Source organism: Lampetra planeri, chromosome 23 (assembly GCF_965212315.1).
Source record: "Lampetra planeri chromosome 23, kcLamPlan1.2.h2, whole genome shotgun sequence".
NCBI lineage: Eukaryota > Metazoa > Chordata > Hyperoartia > Petromyzontiformes > Petromyzontidae > Lampetra > Lampetra planeri.
In genome coordinates, this window is record NC_136129.1 from 4693040 (window position 1) to 4716749 (window position 23710).

General features: G+C 52.5%; 1 protein-coding gene across 2 annotated transcripts; it reads right to left on the reverse strand.

The window, feature by feature from the left end:
* Positions 1-820: 820 nt before the first annotated feature.
* Positions 821-23629, reverse strand: LOC144726277 (uncharacterized). Of its 2 annotated transcripts, XM_078604833.1 has the most exons (14): positions 23511-23629; positions 22548-23108; positions 18125-18250; positions 15348-15484; positions 14529-14693; positions 12977-13287; positions 11991-12222; positions 11033-11313; positions 9314-9883; positions 8678-8893; positions 7614-8385; positions 7151-7279; positions 6863-6975; positions 821-4442 (listed from the first exon to the last, which is right to left on the reverse strand). In XM_078604833.1, exons 2-14 carry the CDS (start codon positions 22709-22711, stop codon positions 4023-4025), a joined length of 3636 nt encoding a protein of 1211 aa, XP_078460959.1. In that variant the 5' UTR covers positions 22712-23108; positions 23511-23629; the 3' UTR covers positions 821-4022. The 2 variants fall into 2 exon arrangements, with proteins under 2 accessions (XP_078460959.1, XP_078460960.1); XM_078604834.1 differs by having other exon boundaries at positions 22548-23606.
* Between the last annotated feature and the right edge of the window lie 81 nt (positions 23630-23710).

Below are 23710 nucleotides of genomic sequence, written 5' to 3' on the forward strand. Positions count from 1 at the left end.
GTTCTACCGAGTCAGTCAGGCACATAGTTGGCACACGGCTCGTACACGGCTCGTACACAGTTGCCAAAGTACTCGACACAGTTCGCGTAGTTGCCGCGGTGCTTGATGAAGTGTCAGAGAGACAGAGAGCAGCTGGCCAAGGCAAAACCCAACGAGTACAAGGGGATGCGTCAGCAACGGCATCAGCACGGAGGTTTTCGCGGAGAAACCTCCATTTTTTCGAGAGGATAACAATCGAAAGGTCTGCACGGGGTGGGTGTGAGAACCCGCTTGCTCTGCTGTTATCTTCTGGCTACCTTGTGGTGGATCACAGGCCGGATCAAGATGACTTGGAGAGTTCGAGAAAATTCTGCACCAAGTGTGAGTCTCCCCCTAGGTTGACTCGGCCTCAAATGGGTACTCAGTAAGGACTTCCACTCGGTTAACCCAACCAGAGATGTCTGCCGAGTGGGGCCGTTTGATCATGGTGCTTTCATGAAAATCTCATGGGAGGATGATATTACATCGTAATTATCGTTTATTTTTTGTTAGGTATTTGCATATTAGAAACACTACAGCACCAAAAAAATATTTCGTACATTCTTACGGTAAAAACTCTCAAGAATAAAAAAAACCGGACGAATGAGGGTGAATGCACAAATAGGATACGGGGGTGTTGTTCACGTTATAGGGCCGACTCCCATCTCCCCCCCCCCTCTCACCCCCCCCCCTCACCCCCCCTCACCCTCCCCCCCTTAAGCCCCCCCCTCACAATCCCCCCCACAATCCCCCCCCCCATCCTCCCCACCACCACTGCTCACGGCGATAGAACCTATATCAGTCATTTTCCAAACTGCAGGTTTAATTAGCGATCGTTTCCTTTGAAATCAAAGCTACCATAATTTAAGAGGTAACTTGCAAATCGCCACATATAAACTTAATAAAATACTACGTACTATTACATCATATTTCTTTTAAAAATAAAACTTTCATTATAACCACACTAGAAATACATAGATAAATATAAAAGCCACCAGCCCACCTTTAAAATACAGTAATATCACCAGGGGCATCCTCCGTTTCAAACATTTGCGAAAATTCCAAGAAGGTGCCACCATCCTTTAAAAAAAAAAATCCCAGAAGTCGCCACTCTGGTGGTGCCCCACTAAACAATCCCAGAATTCCCCACTGATGTTGCCGCCTCGTTTTAAAATTCGCAAACATTCCGAGAAAACGACCGCGCAAAAAAAAGTGTACATTTCACCGACGAAGGCAACGTTACACGGCCGGCAGAGCAAATGTACAGCCATTTCGTACAGTACCCAACACGCAGCACGCACGCACGCACGTGTGATGGAGCGATAGAGCAGGCGAGGAATGTACAGCTTGGTGAGCGATGGGCGGAGAGAGGATGATTGGCACCTGGCTGCAGTGCAACGCATGCTTTGGCATTCACGGGGAAACCCGTTCAGGCTCTGGTGCAACAATCGAGACCGTAAAAGAAATAAGTTATTCGTCCGAAAATGTGGTTCGCCAAACCAAATCCGATTTTCCCCACGAAGCAAGACAGTTTGCGGAGCCCCACGTTGGCTTACGTTACCTACCGAAGGCATTTTCGAACACGTGGAAGAAAAACTGAAAATATTTCTGACCACGATAATTATTTTTTGTATTTTACCAGGCAAGGCCCACAGAGCTACATAGCTCTTTTTTCAGAAGTGACCCAGCCACAAATGAGAGCTCAACGAAGTTGCTTATCACGCAGAAATGTATAGCAGCCAAATACTCGCAATGAATGTTTCTAAATGTGGAGGGGAAAACCGGAGGACCCGGAGAAAAATCCACGCAACCACGGGGAGAGAGAACATGCAAACTCCAAATATACAGCCGTCAGGGTAGGGATCAAACACACGACCTCCTGTATACCAGGCGAGGTAGTTAACATCTCGCCACCATGGCGGAATGTTAACGTTAACCGTTACTCCGAGAAGTGACTAGATAACCATCCAGTACATGTCCTCTGTGTCGTAAAGTAAAATCAGCACGGGGAATTCAGGCTCCTGCTCAAAATTGCAGCCAACTCAGGTTGATAAAATCATGGAAACGTGGCACACATTAAATGTGCTGGCAGAGGCACACAGAGACCCATAGAATATCGTAGATGCCCGGTAACTCACACTAGTCCCACAAGCTCAGACACTGTAGTGTGCTGACATTAGCTTTTTTCATTTCAGTACACAGCTTCCCAAAAAACTAGTCTGGTGGAAGCCCAGCGCTGGTGCATCACTATCGCCACACGTTGCCTTTGTGTTCCCATTAATGATCAATTAACTTTCGCCTGCATGATGCTTCAACGTCATCATCGGAGCCTGGCAAACCAGAGCTGGACTCTGTGGTCTTGTCAACCTGGAGCCACGAAGGCACGTGGCCCGTCACGGTCCGCGTTTTGGCGTTTACCAAATCTTTTCGATTCACATGCCAATTAAGCCACTGCGCACACCACACGCCGCGCCCAATGGTTGGTCGTCACGGAAAGCTGTACCCTGGGGGGGGGGGGGTGTTTGCACGGACTCGAGGGTTTCCCAAACGCGAGTCCTCGCGACCTCCCACCACACTCCGTCTTTCCGCCTTCACCAATTGGACTCCTCCCATTCAAATAAACTCGTTGCACGCTGCACGCGCCCGATGTTTGTTAAACACGCCCACGTGCTGCGGCAGTGGAGCAATTACCGGCTGTCTGCGGCAGTGTGGAACACGTGTACACATGCACTGCCGTGAGCTCAATCTTCATTGGAATCGGCTTAATCGACCCAGTCAATTGCTGATCAGGGCACGTGGTACGTGTTTAACAATCATTGGGCGCGTGTAGCATGGAACAAGTTGATTTGTATTTGAGTGGTAGAAATACATTTGTAAACGTGGGAAAAAAAACTTGGTGTGGGGGGGGGGGTGGTTCACGAGGATTGGAGTTTGGTGAACCTTGACATGAGCGTCTTGCAAAATCACTCAATTGAACTATATTAAAATTGTAAATAACATGTATATTAAATATGGTCCAGATTAGTTACATTTCAACTCTTCTTAAATGTGCTGCAGTATCCTAAACGAATTGACGTGAGAGCTCGCGCTTTCCAAAAAGAGGCAATGCATCACGCATCTCAAGGGGCCTGAATTGAATCTCCCGGTAAAATGAAGGCGACGACGACGACTACGGCCATTCGCGAGTTGCTCCATGACCACGTGACCGGTCATGGAAGCCAGCGGCGAGCACAGCGCTGGGGACGCCGATGGCCCATGGGTCAGAAGGAGGCCACAACCTCGCTCCATGCGGCCCATGGCCAATACCAGGCTTCCACTTAGAACCGGCTGTGACCCAGGTGCATTGTGGATACAAGAGTACTACACAAGCAGAACCCCATTGTGTGTCCCCACGATAGCCTAGCCAATAGGCCGACGGTTTAAATAATCATTTGAAGGTACTGTATGTGTGGAGACACACGACGGAGTTGTAGTTTGTTTGTACTTTAATTGGGTGACGGAGGAGGCAATATTTTCGAGCTGGCAACAAGTCTGTGTTTTCAAATTTCGCACGCTCAGTCACAGGCAGGAGCGACTGAGGTTGTGTGTGTTAATGTACCATTGGCCGCCAAAGGTATTTGCAAGTTCTATTCGGCCTTCTGGCCGATTGGTAATGGAACGTGCAGGACTGAGATGGACGGTGGCAGCGCTGGCGTGTGAGGGATGGTTGACGGCATGGCGAGGACTTCATCCAGCAGCGGAGAGACAATGGCTGCTGCTGCTGCTACTGATGATGGATTCGGCCCTCCGCAGGGAATTAGTTGCCCACCCCCGTGCGAGCAGATGGGGCGCTCCGCACGGTTGCTCGCACCATCGCTGCCTCATTGGTCCGAGCGTCGCTCTCTCTCTCCCAGGCGGCGCTGTCCCGAACCACCATCGGCAGCATTGAGGGCGCCCTCCAGAGGGCGGGAGCGGCGACGTCGGAGCAGCAGCCAAGCAACTTTGGGCGAGTGGAGCCCGTCGAGTTACCTGCCCGCCACCGCCGCCGCCGCCGGCGTCTCGTAGAGCAGCACCCCGCTGAAAGTGGTGAAGGGCCGATCGGAGGAGGCCACCTCGCCGCTCGCCACCTCGACGAACACGAGGTCGCCCACGCTCAGGCTCAGGATGACGCCGAACACGCCGGGGCCCGAGCCGCCGCCGCTGTCGTGCGTGGCGCGTCGCTCCGACGCGTTGCGATCGGACTGCCGGCGGACGTTTCCACCGATGAGGCGGTTTCCCTCCTCTTCCCCACCGACTCCTCCTTCCGCCTCGTCCACTTCCTCCTCATCGTCCTCGTCCTCCTCTCTTTCCTCCACGCCCTCCTCCTTGCTGTCTTTGGCGTGATGCGAACGGCTGCCGTTGATGAAGCCGGGCTCCGAATGGCTGGATATTTTTGCCGTGTCCACCTGTGGGCACGGGGTGAGTGGTCATAGGGACGCAAGCCAAATGGACCGCGTTGTGCACTCGGATTCGCGGTCTCGTTTTACGTAGACTCAAGACTTTTCACGTGTCAAATCAAAGCTGTTCACCTGTCAACTTTCTTAAATTGCTGCAGCTTTCTTAGGGCACCGCAGTGTTCAAGCACGAGGTTTCAAACTCCAAGTGAGCATCTACCCTGAAGGAGGGCTACGGCCTAAACCATCAATTTTCTACATACACTCTCCTGCTATAGTTTTACATAATCCCTTTGTTAAGTATCGTCAAAAACCACGAAGATCCACACGGTGTACCGGAACCTTCATCCAGCAGTGGATTGACACATTTTAAATTTATATGATTTGAATCTGGAGGAATCCGATGAGCAATAAATCTCTTTTTCACAGATGTCCAGTCGTTTTCTCGGGTTTATGATCCCATTTAGGCAGTTGCCCAGCTATTTTACCCAGGAGATCCGCGGTGAGTGAGCACAGCAGCAGCAACAACATTAACACAAAAATATCACGCGATTTTGGACGATTTTTGACCCCCCCCCCCCCCTAGTCACACGGCGTCACAAAAAGTCAGACCCCCCCTCAAATATGACGTCACAAAGCTCTGCCCCCCACCCCCAAAAAAATAAAACATGCTTCAAATCGCTTTAAACTATTGTCATTGTAGTGCGTATTTAACGTGGCGCTGCACTCTGATGTTGTAGGAGAAAACATTTATTAAAAAGTCTATTTAATTACGTAGAACGTGTTGTCTATATTTATTTAAAGTTGCGAATTTTGATGTGATGTCACATTTCTCAACACCCCCTCCCTTCGTCACACATCGTCACAAATGTCTGACCTCCCCCCCCCTAGGTGCGTGACGTTATTTATGGATGGCCCCTTACGGAATATTGCGCGACTAACAAACGACGTGTTTAACAGACAAAGGGCTGCCCATCACCCAGCAGGTTAAATCTCTAGGCCGCAGTTGGTCAATCGGCGGGTCACGTGTGGTGGGGTAAAGCGTTGGTATCTCGCAACACCTTCCGAGCCGTCTGGACATCGTGGTTTTTAACACTGTTGTTGATTTGTATGTGTAATGACAGTATGCCATCTAGTGGCCATGGGTGTTAACTACGGGTGTGGGTGCAGCATAGGACGATACACACGTGAGCGACCACAAGGGGGGGCGTAACTGGGCCAAGGGTCAAAGAGCGGATTGAACTGGAAGCTCCTGGAACCCATAGGAGAGTTCGAGAAGAAGGGCGTGGTCAAGGGCGGGGCTTGGCCACACTGAGTGAATATGAGGGAGAGGAAAAAAATTAACCAGTAAAAACAAAGTTTTTCACTCTAAATCCTTTATATGCGTGGCGGCTAGAGTCCTCTCGTCCTCTGGCTTGAGATGGCTGCCACCTATGGGTCAGATGATTGTCACAGTGCACAACGAGTCTGTGTGGAAAATGTCAGCTCGATTGGATCACGGGAAGTGTGTTAAAAACGACCCAAAGATTTGCATGGTCGTAAGCAAGCAAGCAAGCACGCAAGCACGCAAGCAAGCAAGCGAACTTAATATAAAATATTTAAAAAGGGGTTCGGGGCTGTCGTGGGGGTTCGGGTCCTGGCTGTCGTCGCTGTCATTGCTGTCATCTCTTAGTCGTCGTCATCGCTGCATAGCCAGCCAACTATACAGTCGTCATCGCCGTCGTCACTATATAGCCAGACAGTTATATATAGTTGTACGTCGCCGCTATCGCTGTACGGTTGGCTCAGCTATAAGTCAGTCAGCGCTAATGTTACTCTGTGACCCTGTCGTTAAAGTTTTAAGAAATAAATAAAAAATCCTCTACAGTCGTGTCTCTAAAGTCGTCTCATCACATATGCAAGCACTATTTGTTGTTTAATCCTGTTTGTGGCGAGGTCTGGCTTGGGTTCCGTGTAAATGATTTTTGCTCTGGTTGATCTGCACATTCTCTACCTGCAATGATATCTTGTAACTGCCACCACTGCCCACTGTCTTGGACTGCGGTATACGAGTCTCTATGTAACTACACGCACCTGTACTTTACTCTATGAATCTCGATTCAACTCTACGCCCTTCGCGTGGCAGATTTGTGCCAGAAAGGTGCGACATGCTAACCAAAAATAAATGTACTTGACTCGATGTAACTGCGATGTCCTGTTGCTGCTGCCGCTTCTGCCGACCACCTTGGGCAGTGGTCATCCTTGTAACAGAGCTACTTAGCTCAACGGGGGCCTCACCGGCTGAGACAATAAAGCCTGAGTCTTCAGGCCAAAAAGCGTCGCTATAGAGTCGCATTTTTGGCAGTGGCGAGAGCGAGCGATTTCTGGGATGCACATTTCAAAAAGAATGTGGCTGCGGGGCAGGAAAGGCCACCTCCTCTCATCGTCGTTACCTGAGCCACGGTGCGACCGGCTGCTGACAGCCACGCCACGACACCCTGCCCGTCCGCCGACACAAGGGTGCCGCTGAAGAAGTAGCGTCCGTCGTACGGAACGCGGAAAATCCCTGCAGACAAACACAGCGTCACACGTGCCGTGGTCGTAACGTGGTGGTGTAGTGTATAGTGTATGGCACGCACCTGTGTCTGAGTCGTAGCGTGGTGGTGTAGTGTATAGTGTATGGCACACACCTGTGTCTAGGTCGTAGCGTGGTGGTGTAGTGTATAGTGTATCGCACGCACCTGTGTCTGGGTCGTAGTGCTGTCCGTCATTCACATAAGTTTTGTCGAACGCGACGACGCGACCCCGGGGCGATGACCGAGTCAACGCCGCCGAGAACGCAGCTCGGTGGAACTCGTGCACCGGGAACCCTGCACCATCACCACACCATCACAGCTACTATCATCACCAACATCATCACCAACATCATCACCGTCACTACCATCACCACACCATCACAGCTACCATCATCACCAACATCATCACCGTCACTACCATCACCGCCAATATCACCACCATCATCAGCTCCATCATCACCATTATATCTGCCATGCATACTTCATCACGTCACCTCGTGACATGACACCAATTGGAATAAACACGGGAAACACAACAACGCTGTATATATTACAGAGAGATGTCAATCGCTGCGCACCAAATTCCACTGAACACCTGAGCGGCTGGGCGCACGGGCGAGCGACTCACCGGCGACAGGCATGGGCAGGGGCGGCGAGGTCGTGGGCCCGCGGTGAACCACCGCGGCCTCCAGCGCGGCCACGTCAGCCGCCTGCGCCCTCAGCGTGGCGTTGACGGCCTCGACGCCGGCCCACAGCCGCTCGCCCTGGCGGCCCAGGGCCTCCCGCACGGCCGCCACCTCGCGCCGCATCTCCAGAAGGGCGGCCGCCTGCACCTTGGGGCCCGCCGTGACGGCTGGCCCCGCCGCCCGCTCCTCGGGGAGCGCCGCCCCCTCCACGAAGGCCGCCCGAGCCACCGACGGGGCCCCGTCCACGGAGGCCGTCGCTATTGGCGCCGCCGCCACCGGCGCCGCCCGCTCCGCCGGCGCCGCCCTCTCTCCCATCGCCGCCCTCTCTCCCATCGCCGCCCTCTCTCCCATCGCCACCCCCTCCACGGAGGCCGCCCGCATCATCGCGGCCCTGGCTCTGATGGCCCTGTCGTCTCGGAGCGTCGCCCCTTGCCGCGAAGTCACCGCCCTCTCGCCCGCGACCATGCCCTCCACGGACGTCACCCCCATCGCGGCCGCCGCCACCTCGCCCAGCGCCGCCCTTTCTGCCGGCGCCGCCCTCTCTCCCATCGCCGCCCCTTCCACGGACGCCGCCCGCATCATTGCGGCCCTGTCCCGGACGGCTGGGCCTTCCTTGTGAGCCGCCGCGGCCGGCGTCTCCTTCTCTCCCGGTGCCGCCCCCTCGGACTTGAAGCAGCCGCCGTCCCCCAAACCCTGGCTGCTCTTCTGGGAGCCCTGCAAACGAGTGTCATGCGGAGTATGAACACGATTGCCCGGTATAAGTGTGCGTATATGACAGAATTTATTGCCTGCATTCGCTGCATGAATTGTGGAGCTGTGAGCATCGGATGAGCGATGAATGTCTGACGAGGTTCAGCCAAGTGTCACGTGAATGACGCATCGCCCCCTTCCTAGGACGGTCCGCGCGCTCGTGCGATGTGACCCATGGCATAGGGGCAGTGAGGGGCGGGGGGGTCCTGGGGGGGGCGGGGGGGTGCACGTGGGGGGGGGGGGGGCTACAGCGTACCTCCCTGCAGCGCGTCGCCCCATCAGAGGCGACGCGCTGCGCCACCAGGCCGAGCTGGCCCTGCAGGCGCCGCACGCGCCAGTCCTCGCGCGCCAGCCGGCTCGCCTGCTCCCCCAGCAGCCGCCGCACCTGCTGCACCTCCCCATCGAGGCGCTGCTCCGCCTGCGCCACCGACTCGTTGACGCGCCGTGCGCTCTCCACGCGGTACTCGCTCACCTGCGAGACAGAGCCAGAGACTAACGTTGCCTCCCGTACGCGGGCTGTTGGGCCGAGTGCCGTTAGCGAGCACCGGGGGAATGCCAGCAGGCCGTGCAGAGGGGTGGATGTGGCCAGGAACCAGGCCCCGCTGCCCCCCGAGCTGATGTTTTGGGACGTGCCGTAGTTGGTTGTCAGTTAAGGCTGAGTGGACCTAGGCAAGGCCCCAGTACCAGTTCAATAAATACTTACCGCTGATTCTAGCCAAGGCCAGGGATCGAACTGGCAAAGACACAATGATCCGAGCACATGGAGCAAAACCCGACCACACACCGGGGGGGGGAGGAGGGGAGGGGGGGAACGTGCAACCGCACGACCGTGGAAACCTGAACTGTGGCACAACCGTCACGAGCGGCTCCCTCGCTCCCACGGCGGGCTCACCGAGTCGCGCAGGCCCCGCAGCGTGCGGTTGATGGTGCTGAAGTTGAGCTTGAGCAGCGTGATCTCTCCCTGCACGGCGCCAAAATCCCCGTATTCGACGGCGTCCTCCCCGGCTCCCCCGCTGCGTTGCTCCCAGCGCCGCACGCTGGCATTGAGCGACGCCACGCCGGCCTCCACCGCCGACAGCCGTGCCAGGACGTGCTCCACGCGGTTGTCGTCCGTGCAGCAGCCGCGATCCTGGGGCCCGGCGGCGTCCGTTCCATTAGCGGCCGCCCCCCCGGTCGTCACGACGACGCCAGTACCGCTGCCGCCGCCGCCAGGAGGCTGCTGCCGCGCCGCGTCGGCGATGCGAACTTCCAGGCTGAGCGTCGTCCGCTCGAGCTGGGACTTGAGGTCGGCCGCCTCGCCCGCCACGAGGCCGGAGAGGAAGTCCCGCAGGTGGGAGCAGCGCTCTGGCAGACACGTGTCGGACGCGTTGATCCGCGCCTCCAGCCCGTCGAGACGGGCCTCCAGCGCCACCACCTCCCCCGTGATGACGGCGCCCGGGATGACGCCGGGGCCGCCCAGCACCTGCGGGCAGGGGGATCGCGGTTAGAAACGCCGTCGCCGACACATGTACGTCCAAACTTAATTTGGAGCTTTCGTGACTGCAGGAATTATTCTTTGGTTCTTTCGGTAAAGTGACGTATAAAGATAAAATAATAAATTAAATTAAATACTAGCATACGACGTTTCGATTGCAACACAAGCAATCGTCATCAGGTATAAATGAAATAGAAACACAAATCTAGTATACTTAGACATGTAATGTAATACAACAGAGAGTCGGATAACATAACAGTCAACACCCTATCTGGTTGATTACGTTCTTCCTGAGAATGCTAAATTTGAGAGAGAGATTAAACACAGAACCAGAAACATAGACAGACATATAAGCAGACAGATATCGCAGAGATACATAGAGAGAGAGCAAACATAGGCACAAAGAGAAACTACGCCTCTGTGTCGAGGCTTTAAATAGAGAAAGGGGGGGGCGGGGGCGGGGAGAGAGGGAGGGAGGGGTTAGAGAAATGTACGTCCACCGTCGTGGTCTCAGAAGGGGGCACGGTCGGCGGACAACACTCGAAGGTCCGCAGAGGTGGGTGCACAAACCTACTTGCCGTGCTTCTGCCTTCTCCAGGCCACCCTGTGCGCAGCGGGGAAGCGAGGCGCTTCAAGCACACACCGAGTGCCCGCGTGTGCAAAGACACGATCATGAGACTGACGCTACGACGATAAAACCAAGAGTATTGAATTAAACACCTCTTCAAAAGCAGCGTCGTTAAGAAGTGTCGGTCACTGCAAGTTCCCCGAGTCGTAAATGCCAGAGGCTCCAAACTAAAGCGAAGACCCTAAAAGTACTCTTAGGTTTTTTTCGGTAAAGTCACGTAGGTAAAAAATTAAATAAAATTTTTATAAAAGTAATAATTTCTATTATTACTTTAATTATATTATTACTTTTATTAATTTTTTACTTTATTTTTTACCTACGTGACTTTACCGAAAAAACCTAAGAGTACGAATCCTTGCAGTCACGAAAGCTTCAAATCTAACCCTAAAAGTAGCGGGCGAAACGCGCCGTGCCGACCTGCGCGGCCGCCTTATCTCTCGATATCTCGATGCCGAGAAAAACGCCTTCCCGCCCTCCCCCGGTGGTGATAGTTGTTGTTTTCTCCGCACCCCTCTCTCGAGGTCGGCGAGCCGTCCGTCGAGCGTGGTGGCGGCCCCGGCGCAGCAGGCGGCGGCGCCGTCCGCGTCGGTGCGAACGCCCTGCAGCTCGCCGTGGAAGGCGGAGAGCGTCGCGTTCACGTGCTGCTGCAGCGCCAGCTGCGCCCGCTGCGCCCGCTGCTCCAGCAGCGCCAGCTGCGAGTCGCACGAGCACAGCCCGCCGTGGCCACCGCCGTGGCCGCCGCCGCCGCCGTGACCGTTCATGCGCTCGTCCACGCCGTTGAAGATTTCGCCTGTCGGACGAGGGGACAGAGAGAAGAAGATACATTCGCTCGTGAATGATTTCGATCGAAAGCTTTCGTGACTGCAGGGATTCATGTTCTTGCTTCTTTCGGTAAAGTCACGTAGAAGGGAAATAAAAAAATAATAAAACTTTTACTATTAAATTCTCACGACGTTTCGATTGCAACACAAGCAATCTTCATTAGGTGTGAAAACCACAGTAAGAATTGTTTTGAAAAAGTGGCGTTTTTTTCTTGAATCAATGCAAATGTTAAAAGGCTCGCTGGCTGGTTAGAGGGAGCATGAATGTGAGACTTGAGTGGCATATTTGCGCCAGAAAGGCGCCACGTACGTAAACAAAAAGAAAATTGACTTGACAAAGCACGTGCGGACTGCTATTTTATTAACTAAAATGTTATTCCGGCTCTGAGACTTAAAATGCCGGTTTTCCTGTCTCGCGACGACCACGACTCTCGAAGGCAGGAAGGGGGAGGGAAGGTGCTTCCTCCGGTGCGGCCCGGCGCAATCTACAAAGCGCCTCGATACCGACCGCACGTCAACGATGCTGCACAGAAAGCGAGCGTCGCGACGCAAAACAGAAAGAGCGCGCGAGGCGGACAGAGGGTTAGAGCCTCCCGGGGGAAACGCGGCGCCTCGAACCCTCGAACGAGCGGCCGAGGGCCCTCACCCTTGAGCTGCAGGATGCGGTCGCCCAGCAGGGAGTCGAGCACGGCAAGGTCGGGGTGGGGGAACTGCTGCTGCGGCGGAGGGGCAGGCGGGTGGTGGGGGACCCTGTCGGCCAGGCGCTGGATCTGCTGTGCCTGCCCGGCCACGGTGGCCTGCAGCTCGGCCAGCGCGCGGTCGCGCTCCCGCAGCTCCTCCCGCAGCGCCACCACCTTCGCCATGACGTCCGGGTACGGCTGGGGGGGGAAACGCGCAGGCGCAAGACGCGGGTAGCCCTGTGAGCGAGTGGCACCCGTGAATATTCTTAGGTTTTGTCGGTAAAGTCGCGTTGTTGCCTCCGAAACGTCGTGATTTTTATTTTATATTTATTTTACTTTTATTAATTTAAATTTTTCACCTACGTGACTTTACCGAAAAAACCTAAGAATATGAATCCTTGCAGTCACGAAAGCTTCAAATCTGGCACCCATGAAGTTCCGGCGACACGGCACACGAGTAGGGGTTGGGTGGCCAGCACCGGGCCCCTACCCCCCCTCACCCGGTGTCCAGTGCTTGCCGAGCTGCATTGGCTTCCGGTTGCCGAACGATGCATTTTTAGAAGGTCGCACTCATCGCACGCAAAGTGCTTGCCACGAATGAACCACAATACCAAGTATGAATGCATGTTGAACTTCTTTCGCACCGTACGTAGCCAACCGTGCTAATCGAAGGCGCAAACTCCGGTCATCCCTGCAGTGGCTTTTGGCTAGCCATCGAACAAAGACGGTCACTGCATCGCGCGCTTTCAGATGCGCTTCTGCGGCCGTCTGGAACGCTCGTCCTTCCGATATTAGGAAGCCACTAGAGCCGTGCAGTTTTAAATCATCATCTAGATTGAGAACTCATTTGTTCAGACCCCTGCACCTCCAATAATCACGGTTGGCGACAGACGGTGGAAAAGAAGTTCAACATACATACATTACCCCACCTCCCTCCATTACGTCTCTGTACCTCGGCATACATCCCAGGAGTCTTGTCTCCGCCGGGCACGACCTCGTGACGATGGTCGGGAGGCACGGCCTCGAAGCCCACGACGGAGTCGGGCGCCTCGCCATGGGGAGGGCCGGCGCCACGCTCGTGCACCACGCCACCCACGAGCGCTTGGATCATGTGGCGCGCGTCCGCGTGCAGGGAGGCACGCAGGCCGTCCGTCATGCCCACCAGCGAGCCCTGCGTCTGCTCGAGCACCAGCGTCACGCGCCGCACTGCCTCCTCCAGCCGATCGATGCGCTCACCGTAGATGTCCATGAGGGGCCTGCCGCCTGTTGGGATGAGGGCCAAGGTCAACATTGAGATGTTCACCGTGGCCATAACCGCCGGTGCCGCCGGACTAAACGGACCTAAACTTTAATTATTTTCCGAGTAAGGTCCGCTGAGCTACATAGCTCTTTACACCATTGGAACCTCATTTGCCAGTAAAAATATGATAATTGGGTTTTTACCCTTCTATCTGGCAACAAAACTGATACTTTTTTTTACAAGGAGTCATGTTTACATAGACCACAATTCCTGCAGTCATAATGCAAACAAAAAACACAACTCTGATAATGTGCACTGTCCTTGAAGTTGATTGGTCCACAGCCGAGACAGCTTTCCTTAGAGCCTAGTCTCATATGGGTTGGACCAGATGACGCCAAAAGGCCATGTGAGACTAGGCTCTAAGGGAAGCTGTCTCGGGTGTGGACCAATCAACTTCAAGGACAGTGCACATTATCAGAGTTGTCTTTTTTGTTTGCATTATAACTGCAGGTATTGTGGTCTATGTAAACATGACTCCTTGTAAAAAAGGTGTCAGTTTTGTTGCCAGATAGAAGGGTAAAACACCAATTATTACATAGCTCTTGTTCAGAGATGACCTGGCCACAAACGATAGCTCAACAAAGTGGCTTATCGTGTAGAAATTTATAGCAGGCAAATACTCTCAACGCATGTTGAGTCTTACATGTGGGGGGGGGGACCGGAGGACCCGTGAAAAAATCCACACGACCGTGGGGAGAGAGAACACGCACATTCCAGAAAAAGACAGGCATCTTCATGGTCAGGATGGAACCCGCAACCTCCTGTAGACGAGGCGAGGGAGCTAACATCTTGTCACTGCGGTGTCAGCTCAGCACTTCTGACCCCTGTGCCACTCGACTAACTCGTGTTTGTACAAAGACAAAGACTACCCGTATAGCCTTAACAGGCTTTAAGATCAAGTGCTGTTCGCGAGCACCCATGAAGTCCTTCCCACCACCATGCAGGTTTTGACAGATATTTTCACCACACTTCACCCATGCTGGTCAATTGCCGGTTGGCGACGGCTTCCAGCACAGACGCGGGAGCACGAGAGAACACCGCAGCAATTGATTCTTCTGCACTGCACTTTGTTGACCGCAGTGTAAGCACGGCCCCGCAGCGGCCGATGACAACCCGGCGCACGGGGATATTGGATGCGTGCGGGAACACGTGCGGGGGGAAATGCGCCGTGCGCGCGACGCACGGGCATGGGACGAGTGCGTACTTTTCGGTGGATACTTGGGCTTGAAGCCCGGTTTGGTTGGGTCACCCTGAGCCCCGCCTGGGGGGGCCCCCGGCACCATGGCCCCCGGCACCTTCGGGGCTGGGCCCCCCACTTTGAAAGGCCCCCCACCGGTGGGGACGCCTTTGACGAAACCGGCTCCAGGCACTGGGAGGGAGAGCGGGGGGGGGAGGGGGAAAAGAGAGGGGCGGGGAGAGAGGGAGGAGGAGCGATGGAGGGAGGGAGGCAGATGGGCTCACATGGAGCTCATGAATTCGCACGCATCGGAATGAAGACACACGTTTGGCACATGCGTATACGCGCACGTGCCTCGCATGCAGGCAGATACACACGTGCACATGGTTAGGGTTAGAATTACAATTGGGGGGTTGAGATTCGGGTTCGTGTCAACACTGTAATCTACGTCATTGTGCGCGTGCTGTTATGTTATTCTGTCAGAGTTGTGTACTGTGAATGGTGAGAATATTTGTACGTTGGTTCATCATCGGTCACCTGCGATAAGGGTCAGGTTATAGGTCAGGGTCAGGGTGATGTTCTGGGTTAGAGTCAGGATTTGGGCCATTGTCACTATTGAGGTCAGATTTGGGGTTCAGATCAGGGTTATAATCAAAGATAGGGGTTACGATAGGGGCTGTATCACTGGTCAGATTAAAGGATACATTCTGGGTTAGAATAGGGCCACGGTTAGGGTCAAAGGCAAGTATTAGAGTTAGCGTCAAGGGGCAGCTTTAGGGAAACGGTTGGGTTACTGGTCGGAGTGAGGGGGGGGCCACGCTTTGTGTTGGAGTCAGGGCCGCTCACCTGAACCCGATGGGGGGGCCCCTCCCCCGACGCGGTCGAGGCAGCTGTCCCCGCCGAATCCCGGGCAGCAGCGCCACTCGATCTCGGTCACCGTCTTGTAGCCCAGCTTATAGTGCGGCCGTAGGTACGTGCGGTACCTGCGGCGACACGGGCAAGCGGCGGTGGGGCGGTGGGGCGGGGGGTGGGGTTTATCCGCTGAACCAGTGGCCACTGTGAGGTTCATCTTCTTGGTTCTTTCGTTAAAGTCACGTAGAATGGAAATAATAAAATGATAAAAATAAAACGTAATAAAATAATTCTCACGACGTTTCGGCCACAACGCAAGCAGCCGTCCTCAGGTGGAGAACACAGGTCTGTCGAGAAGACAGAGTCACGAAAGCTTTAAATCGAAATTTACTGTGAGGTTGTTGCTCGCACGAGGACAGCGAGGCAACAAACTGTGAGTGTCTGGGTTGGAGCCCTGGGGCCCCGGTGTCTTGCCAGGAAGGAGGTTGTCACCCATGTTAGGATACAGAGCCAGCACCTCTGAGGTTCTGGGGTGAATTCATAGATCAGTCCCCGAGGGGGCTAATACTCCTTTTTTCTTCTTGGTTCTGTCGGTAAAGTCACGTAGAATGGAAATAATAAAATAATAAATAAAAAACATAATAAAATAATAGTGAGAATTATTTTATTATGTTTTATTTTTATTACTTTATTATTTCCATTCTACGTGACTTTACCAAAAGAACCAGAATCCCTGCAGTCACGAAAGCTTTAAATCGGGGCTAATACTGTAGTGGGCATTTAAGAATTCTCCCAGAACCTCTGAGTACCTGGGTTCAACACCTGTAACTGGACGACACCATGGAGGCTGACATTAGACATCTAAGCCCTGGGGCTGCGTGTCTCTCCTAGGAATCTTTATCTCGCGACAGAATACTGAGCCAGCATATCCGAGTGCCTGGGTTCGATTCTTGTAACTACGTCTCCTAGGGGGCTAACATTAAGACATTTGGTGATTCACTCAGAACCTTTTGGGTGTCTAGGTTCAATTCCTGGAAAATGTGTATCCTCGGGCACTGCGACTGGACATTTTAATAATTGTCCATCCTTGCGATCCAATGGAATTGCGATGCGATTCAAGAATTTATAATTTTGTTTATTAATCACTTGGATCGTTCCTCATGTTTTTTCCTCTCTTTGCAGTTTCGTTAACTCCACAGGCCTGAAGTGACACACGAGCGCGACGTGCCACGTGCGCGAAACCACCAATACAGCCATCGATTCTTACAGGATCGTGAGTGCCGACAGCCAACGCGTCATTACACACGTGTCGTTACGCGCGAGTCGTTACGCGCGAGTCGTTACGCGCGAGTCGTTACACGCGAGTCGTTACACGCGAGTCGTTACACGCGAGTCGTTACACACGAGTCGTTACACACGAGTCGTTACACACGAGTCGATACGCGTGCTTCATTACACGCGCGTCGTTACACGTGGCAGGCTGAAATGACTGTCGCTACACTCGGCCAACACCTCTGATGTCTGGCTTCTATTCCTGGAGCAGATGCCAATTTCAGAATCAGTGGGCCCAGCAACCTCGAAGTGTCTGGGTAAGAGCTCTGAGAAACTGATGCGCTCTAGAGGGCTCCGGCTCATATCTGGAAACTGAACCAGCTCCCTTGAGGGTCAGGGTTCAATTACTTAAGCTGGCTGTCGCGTGCGGTTTTGATGCCAGTGTCAGAGACACTTGAGCCAGCAACCTCCAAGCACCAGGGTTTGAGCCCTGGGTCTGGTCACCACGCACAAGTGGTTGACTTCCCACCCGAGTATTCATTTCTCACCGGATGTTTATTTATTTATTTCCGGGTCACAGGGAGAGTGGAGCAGGCGGCGATTCACTCGTAGCCCCAGACAAAGCGAGAGGCATACTGGACGTGGTCTTCTGGGAGTGGAAATATTTTACCGAGGTCGCCGACTAGGCTTGCCACCTGTCCTGATTTTCTCCAGAATCTTCCTCTCTTTGAGACAGTTGCTGTCCTGGGAAACCTCTAAGGCATCCGAGGACATTAAAGATACCCGTTTCTGTCAGTTGCGTAGTAAAATTGATAATAATCATAACTTCAACTTGTAACGCGCTGCCGCCGCCGCCACACAGTATTCACTCGCTCTTGTAGAGAGAGACCGAATCAGAAGCACGAGGAACCAGATGACAAATGGGAAGGCAGCAGCAGCAGCCACTCGATAAGCCGGTGCAAACAATTATCCAAGCTCTGCAGTCCTCAATATGTAAAGGTGTTATCAGACTATTAAGGAGTCTTTACACGTGGGTGGAAAGTGAAGCACCCGGAGAACACTATCCCATACAGATGGAAAGGTGCAGTCCACAATTGCTGTGCCGTATTCTCCTGGTGAGCCAGGGTATGACACCTCGATGCCCACGGGCAAGGAGTTTCACAACATTTGCGTGACCCACCACCCTCGCCTCCACAGTGCTGATCTGGAGGTATGTGCCACCAATAATTTAAAAAATAATGAACCACTCAAGACAAAACAATTACACGCAGTTCAACCCTCCACTGGTGTCGTGAGACGTTCCTCTTCCCACGAAACGCCCCGGTTATTTCCTCCTTTTTGTAGCTGAGGGGCGACCACCCTTATCGCCCATCGGACCACCTACCCACTTTACCAACAGTAACCCGTCGAAATTAAAACCGGTGGCAAAGCCGACGGCTGCGAGCGGGAGATTCGAACCGTGGCCCGTTCCCGTGGGGCTGGGCCCCTGCGATCCTCACATGAGCGGCCGCTGGCACTTGCCCTTGGGCCAGGAGCAGGGCCTACGCTCGGCCTTCACGTAGGAGTCGGTGCCGTTGATGACGGCGCACGAGATGGTCCGGGTCACCACGTGCGCGCACCAGTTCCTGCGGAGGGAAATGCCCGACACGAGGGGGGTGAGGGGGGGGGTCGCACAACACGGAGGAGGGGGGGGGTAGAGAGAGGAGAGATGACGTCTTCGCTCCCACAGGTCAGCTCAGCCTGAAATGAGACCTCAGTGTGGGTCGCCAACCCCCCCCCTCCACCTAGGTTGACTCGGACTGAAATGTGGAACCAGTAAAAAGCAACTCTTAGACTGACTGAAATGTAGAGCTGTTGAGTCGCCCCAAGTATGAGTGGTTGTGGGTCTCCCCTAGGTTGATTCAGACTGAAATATCGACCCAGTGAGGGCCTCACCTAACTTGACCCAAACTGAAACTCAGACTGCAGTGTGGGTCTCTCTTAGGTCTACTCAGCCTCAAACGAGTACTGTACCTAAACAGTGTTATTATGAACATCACCGACATTGAAATAAAAAGTATGGAAGGTGACGTTGAAGTGAGGCCATGTGAGCGCCATGACGGTGGCGAATTAAATATAATTTATCTCATGAACCAATCCACAATCTTGCGTAAAGACAAAGACGGGCCAGGGGCACGCAGCCGAGGCAAATCGTATCGACAAGAGCTACGTAGTTGATTGGAGTTTGTGACTGCCAGTGTTCTATATATGCAGCACAGAAATAGGTGGCTCGCTAACGGCACTTGCTCCGAACAGTGTTATGCAGTGAGTAGCCAGGGTTATAATAATTGTATTTTTACCCTTTTATCTGGCAACAAAACTGACACCTTTTTTTACAAGGAGTCATGTTTGCATTGACCACAATACCAAAAGGCGTCATCTGGTTCAACACCATGTGAGACTAGGCTCTAAGAAAAGCTGTCTCGGGTGTGGACCAATCAATTTCAAGGACAGTGCATACATTATCAGTTATGTTTTTTGTTTGCATTCCGACCGCAGGTATTGTGGTCAATGCAAACATGACTCCTTGTAAAAAAAGGTGTCAGTTTTGTTGCCAGATAAAAGGGTAACAAAACAATTATCATATTTTGCTACTGGCAAAGAAGGTTCCAATGGCGGTAGCCAGGGTTACTTAATTTTGTTATAAACTGAACACAGTAACACACCACAGGGCAGAAAATAGCGAACAAAAAAATCCACTCGACAACATTCGTCAATAACACGGCTTTGACTTACACAACAGGGTCAAACGGCCGCATTGAAGATGGAACCGTAGGGCCCAAAACGTCTCCAACCACGCGCCAACGTTGGCGCATAAACTCTTGGGTGTGTATTTTTTGGGGGCCATCACACAGCAGAGGGGTTTCCCACGCCTCCCAGTTTGCCAATACCGTATTACCCGCTCCGTTACAAACGAGGGAAACAACACACGCCGCACGCGCCCGATGCTTGAGGAGGCGCGCGACGTGGGGAGAGGGGGAGGGGTGCCGAATCTAATCGAACAAAATAAACCGAGCAGGTAATTCAATAGTACAGTACTGTATCCCTCTTATATATCTATACCTGCTCCTCCACACACACACAAAAAGAAAACCTATTCTAGATTTGAAGCTTTCGTGACTGCAAGGATTCATATTCTTAAGTTTTTTCCGGTAAAGTCACGTAGGTAAAAAATTAAAATTAATAAAAGTTTAATAAAATAAAAATAAAAATCACGTTTCGATTGCAACACAAGCAATCATCATCAGGTATAAATGAATTTTTTTGTTGCTATTTCATTTATACCTGATGATGATTGCTTGTGTTGCAATCGAAACATCGTGATTTTTATTTTAATTTTATTTAACTTTTATTAATTTTAATTTTTTACCTACGTGACTTTACCGGGAAAAACCTAAGAATAAGAAAACCTATATTTAACGCATTTCCACCAGCCACACGCCACTTTTGAGAGTGGCTATAGATTCAGCAACGCGAGCAGAAACTCTGGACCCGTTTCAACATTTAAGCAGTCTGGCTCGCTTGAATACAGTGCTGTAATCTCAGCCAGGCTTGCTTAAATACTTCTAAGAAGAAAAAGAAGAAGTATGCGCAGGGACAGATATTAGCGAGAGATCTATAGACCCATTGTCTGAAATTGTGTGAATTATATTCTCCACACTGACCCGAAAATTGATGTTTTGTTATCTAATTAAGAGCGATCTCGAGGTCACGAGTGACAGAACAAAGACCGGAATTGTCTTGAGCAAACTTGGGGCAAGTGCTGTTAGCGAGGGCCTTTTGAAGGTCTACACGACACATCTGTAAAAGGAAGAGCTTTATAGCTCGTCGGATTCCTCCAGTCTAAATACTCATTCTGATTCTGACATTAACGGGTACAGGGGGTGGCCAACACCGCGCCCCCGCCCGTATTTGTCTTCCCTAATTCTGATGTCTACACACCGCACCAGGAACTGTTACAGACAGCACCTCATTCAAGGCTGGAGCGCCCAGTTCGGATAAAATCGTCGAATTCGTAGCTGAAGTGCGCTAACCACTGCGCCACCGCTCCCCATGTCACTGGGACGCATACGCAGGCAGAGTTGATATAAATCATGTTAATAATGAGTATTAATTAATGTATCGATGCACCCGGTTTCGGCAGGATCTTTCCAACACGCCCACTCATGTGATCCGCTACGGTCATTGTGACTTTCCGAGTTGACCAGCTTAAGTTATTACACCCTACGCGCGCCTGATGATTGCTCGACACGAGGGTTGCGTCGATGATTTCGAAGCATTTGCGCGACACGCGCGGTATACACACAAACGGGACACGCAACGCAGAGACACGCACGTAACCACATGGAGACACGCACAAACAACAGATCCCCCGTGTAATCTTAACAGACTGTTGGGGTAAATCCTCTTAGCGAGCAGCTATGAAGACCGGCACGGCACACGAGGGGGTGGGGTGGTCAGCACCCCGCACGACCGCCTTTGTCTCCCTAGTGGCGATGCTTTACACACTGCACCAGGTACTCATTTGAGGCTGAGTCGACCTAGGGGAGGCCCAGGACCGGTTCAGATAATCGTCACTGGTGTTGGCCCGTGAGCGGGAATTGAACCCGGGCAGCCAGGTTTGCAGCGCAGTTCGCTCACCGCTACACTACCGCTCCCCATACGCACACACAGACACACAGACACACATCAGCAGAGATACAAAGACATACAGACACACGCACCAACTCCGTCTCAATTTGAATCGACGCGCTGTCCCGTCGGACGTGTTTATCGCCGCATTCTCCCGATTATAAGACGCTCCGGAAAGTCAGACAAACCCCAAACTTGTGCCCGACGCCCCGAATGAAGTTGTACAAAATCTGACCGCACACACAGACACCCACCGGATGAAATATGCACCGCCAATTTTTACTTTAAAAGTGGTGCGTAATCACCCGGTGAGCGCCATCATCGGGCGCATATAGCGTGTAACAGCTTTGCATTGCGACTGAATATAAAGCAACGCTCACAGCCAGTCTCGGTGGTAGAGTTCGGGAGATGCCCGCGAAATCGTCTCCACTCCATCATCCCACGTGCACCACCAGCCAAATGCGCGAAACGCATGAAGATGCCCACTCGACACGGTAGCGAGATGATAATTACCACGCCTGGCATGCAAGGAGGATCGTGGGTTCGAACCCTACCCTGACGCCTGCTGTATAATATTTGGAGTTTGAAAGTTCTCCCCCGTGGTCGCGTGGATTTTTCTCCGTGTCCTCCAATCGTTTCCCCTCTCCGTTGAGAAACATGCGTTTCGAGTATTTGGCTGCTAGTAATGGGCCACATAAACCGCGTTTTTGAGCAATAATTTGCGGCCAGGTCGATTCTGAAAACGAGCTATCGATATTGACCTGGTCAAAAAAAAAGTTTTTTTATAGTTTTAGTTTCGTATTCCTGGTTCTTTCGGTAAAGTCACGTAGAAGTGAAAAAAAAACAAGAAAATAATACAAATAAAACAATTAAATTCTCACGACGTTTCGATTGCAACACAAGCAATCATCATCAGGTGTGAAACCCACAGCAAGAACATTTTAAAAAAAGGTTTTTTTCCCCCTTCTACGTGACTTTACCGAAAGAACCAAGAATATGAATCCCTGCAGTCACGAAAGCTTTAACTCGAAAGTTTTAGCTTCTTGGTTCTTTCGGTAAAGTCGCGTAGAAGGAAAAAAATAAAATAATAAAAATAAAACATAATAAAATTATTCTCACGACGTTTCGGCCACAACGCAAGCAGACGGCTGCAGTCACGAAAGCTTTAAATCGAACGTTTTCGTTTCACCACTGGTCCCGCCAGCGAGGCCAGATCAGAGCTAACAATGTCTGGCCGCGTCGCTCTCTCACCTGTGTCGGGGAGGGGAACGCACGGGAGGGGACGGCGCGGAGTAGAGACTCATTCGGTACGGGGAGCCGAAGTGTCCCTTGGCTGTCGTTCCGAGAGGGCCCAAGCAACACAGGGCGACCAGCAGCACCAACAACGGAGCACCGGGGACTTCAGCCAGAGCCATGATCCGGGGTGGGTGGGTGGGTGGAGGATGCCTCCCTTGGTGTTGATGATGATGCTGGTGGTGGTGGTGATGGCTGGTGGCTGTGATGATGGAGAAGGTCACTTTTCCGCTGCTGGAGTTGAACTGCAGCTCACGAGGTCCATGTGCGTCCGCTCGTCTGTGCCGATGCTGTACTTGATCAATCAAATGATCGGAACTAACTTATAGATTCGTTTCTCTTTGTGTGTGTGTACGTGTGTGTGTGTGTGCTGTTGACCTGGGCCCAAGTTGTGAGTCTCTCGCTGTTTGCGTGATTTTGATTTTTAAGCGAAGCTACACACGGGTCGACAGGCGCTCCAATGTTGTCGCGGGTTGGTTTTTTTCTCCCTTCTTCTCCGTTCCTTTCAAGTTCCTCCACCTCAGCCGAACGTGGCCAGAACCATCGGAACAAAACAAAAAAATAACGGGAACAAAGTTACTCGAGCAACGCTTTGCCAAGACTTTCTCCCCAGTTACAAATCATCATCATCATCATCGAGAGAGAGAGAGAGTTATGGGAGCGATTGTGATGGGCAGTTAATAACGAGGGCAGTGACGATGATGCGAAAATGCAGGGGGTTGATGATGATGGCGGTGGTAATAATGATGATGATGCTGTAAAAAAAATCGGAGACGCGATGATGACGATGGTTAACGATGTGCAATGATGATAAGGGATGAATGCTGCGTTATGGTGACGGCGATATCGACGATGACGACGACGACGATGCTAAATGAGTGAAGGCAGTGATGATGAGCGAAGGCGATGTGATTGTGATACCGGTGGTGACGCTGCCCTAGGGACGATGCGGTCACTCTGCGAGCCGATCCTCCCTCGCCTCGGCTGCCCCTTCGCGTCTCGCGGCCCTCCTCGTACTCCGTCGCATTTATTAATAAAGTGGGGGGCGGGTGTGTGTGGGGGGGGGAGGGTGGTGCCTGTTTCCTCTCCTCCTCCTCTTCCTCAGCCTCGTCCCATCGCAA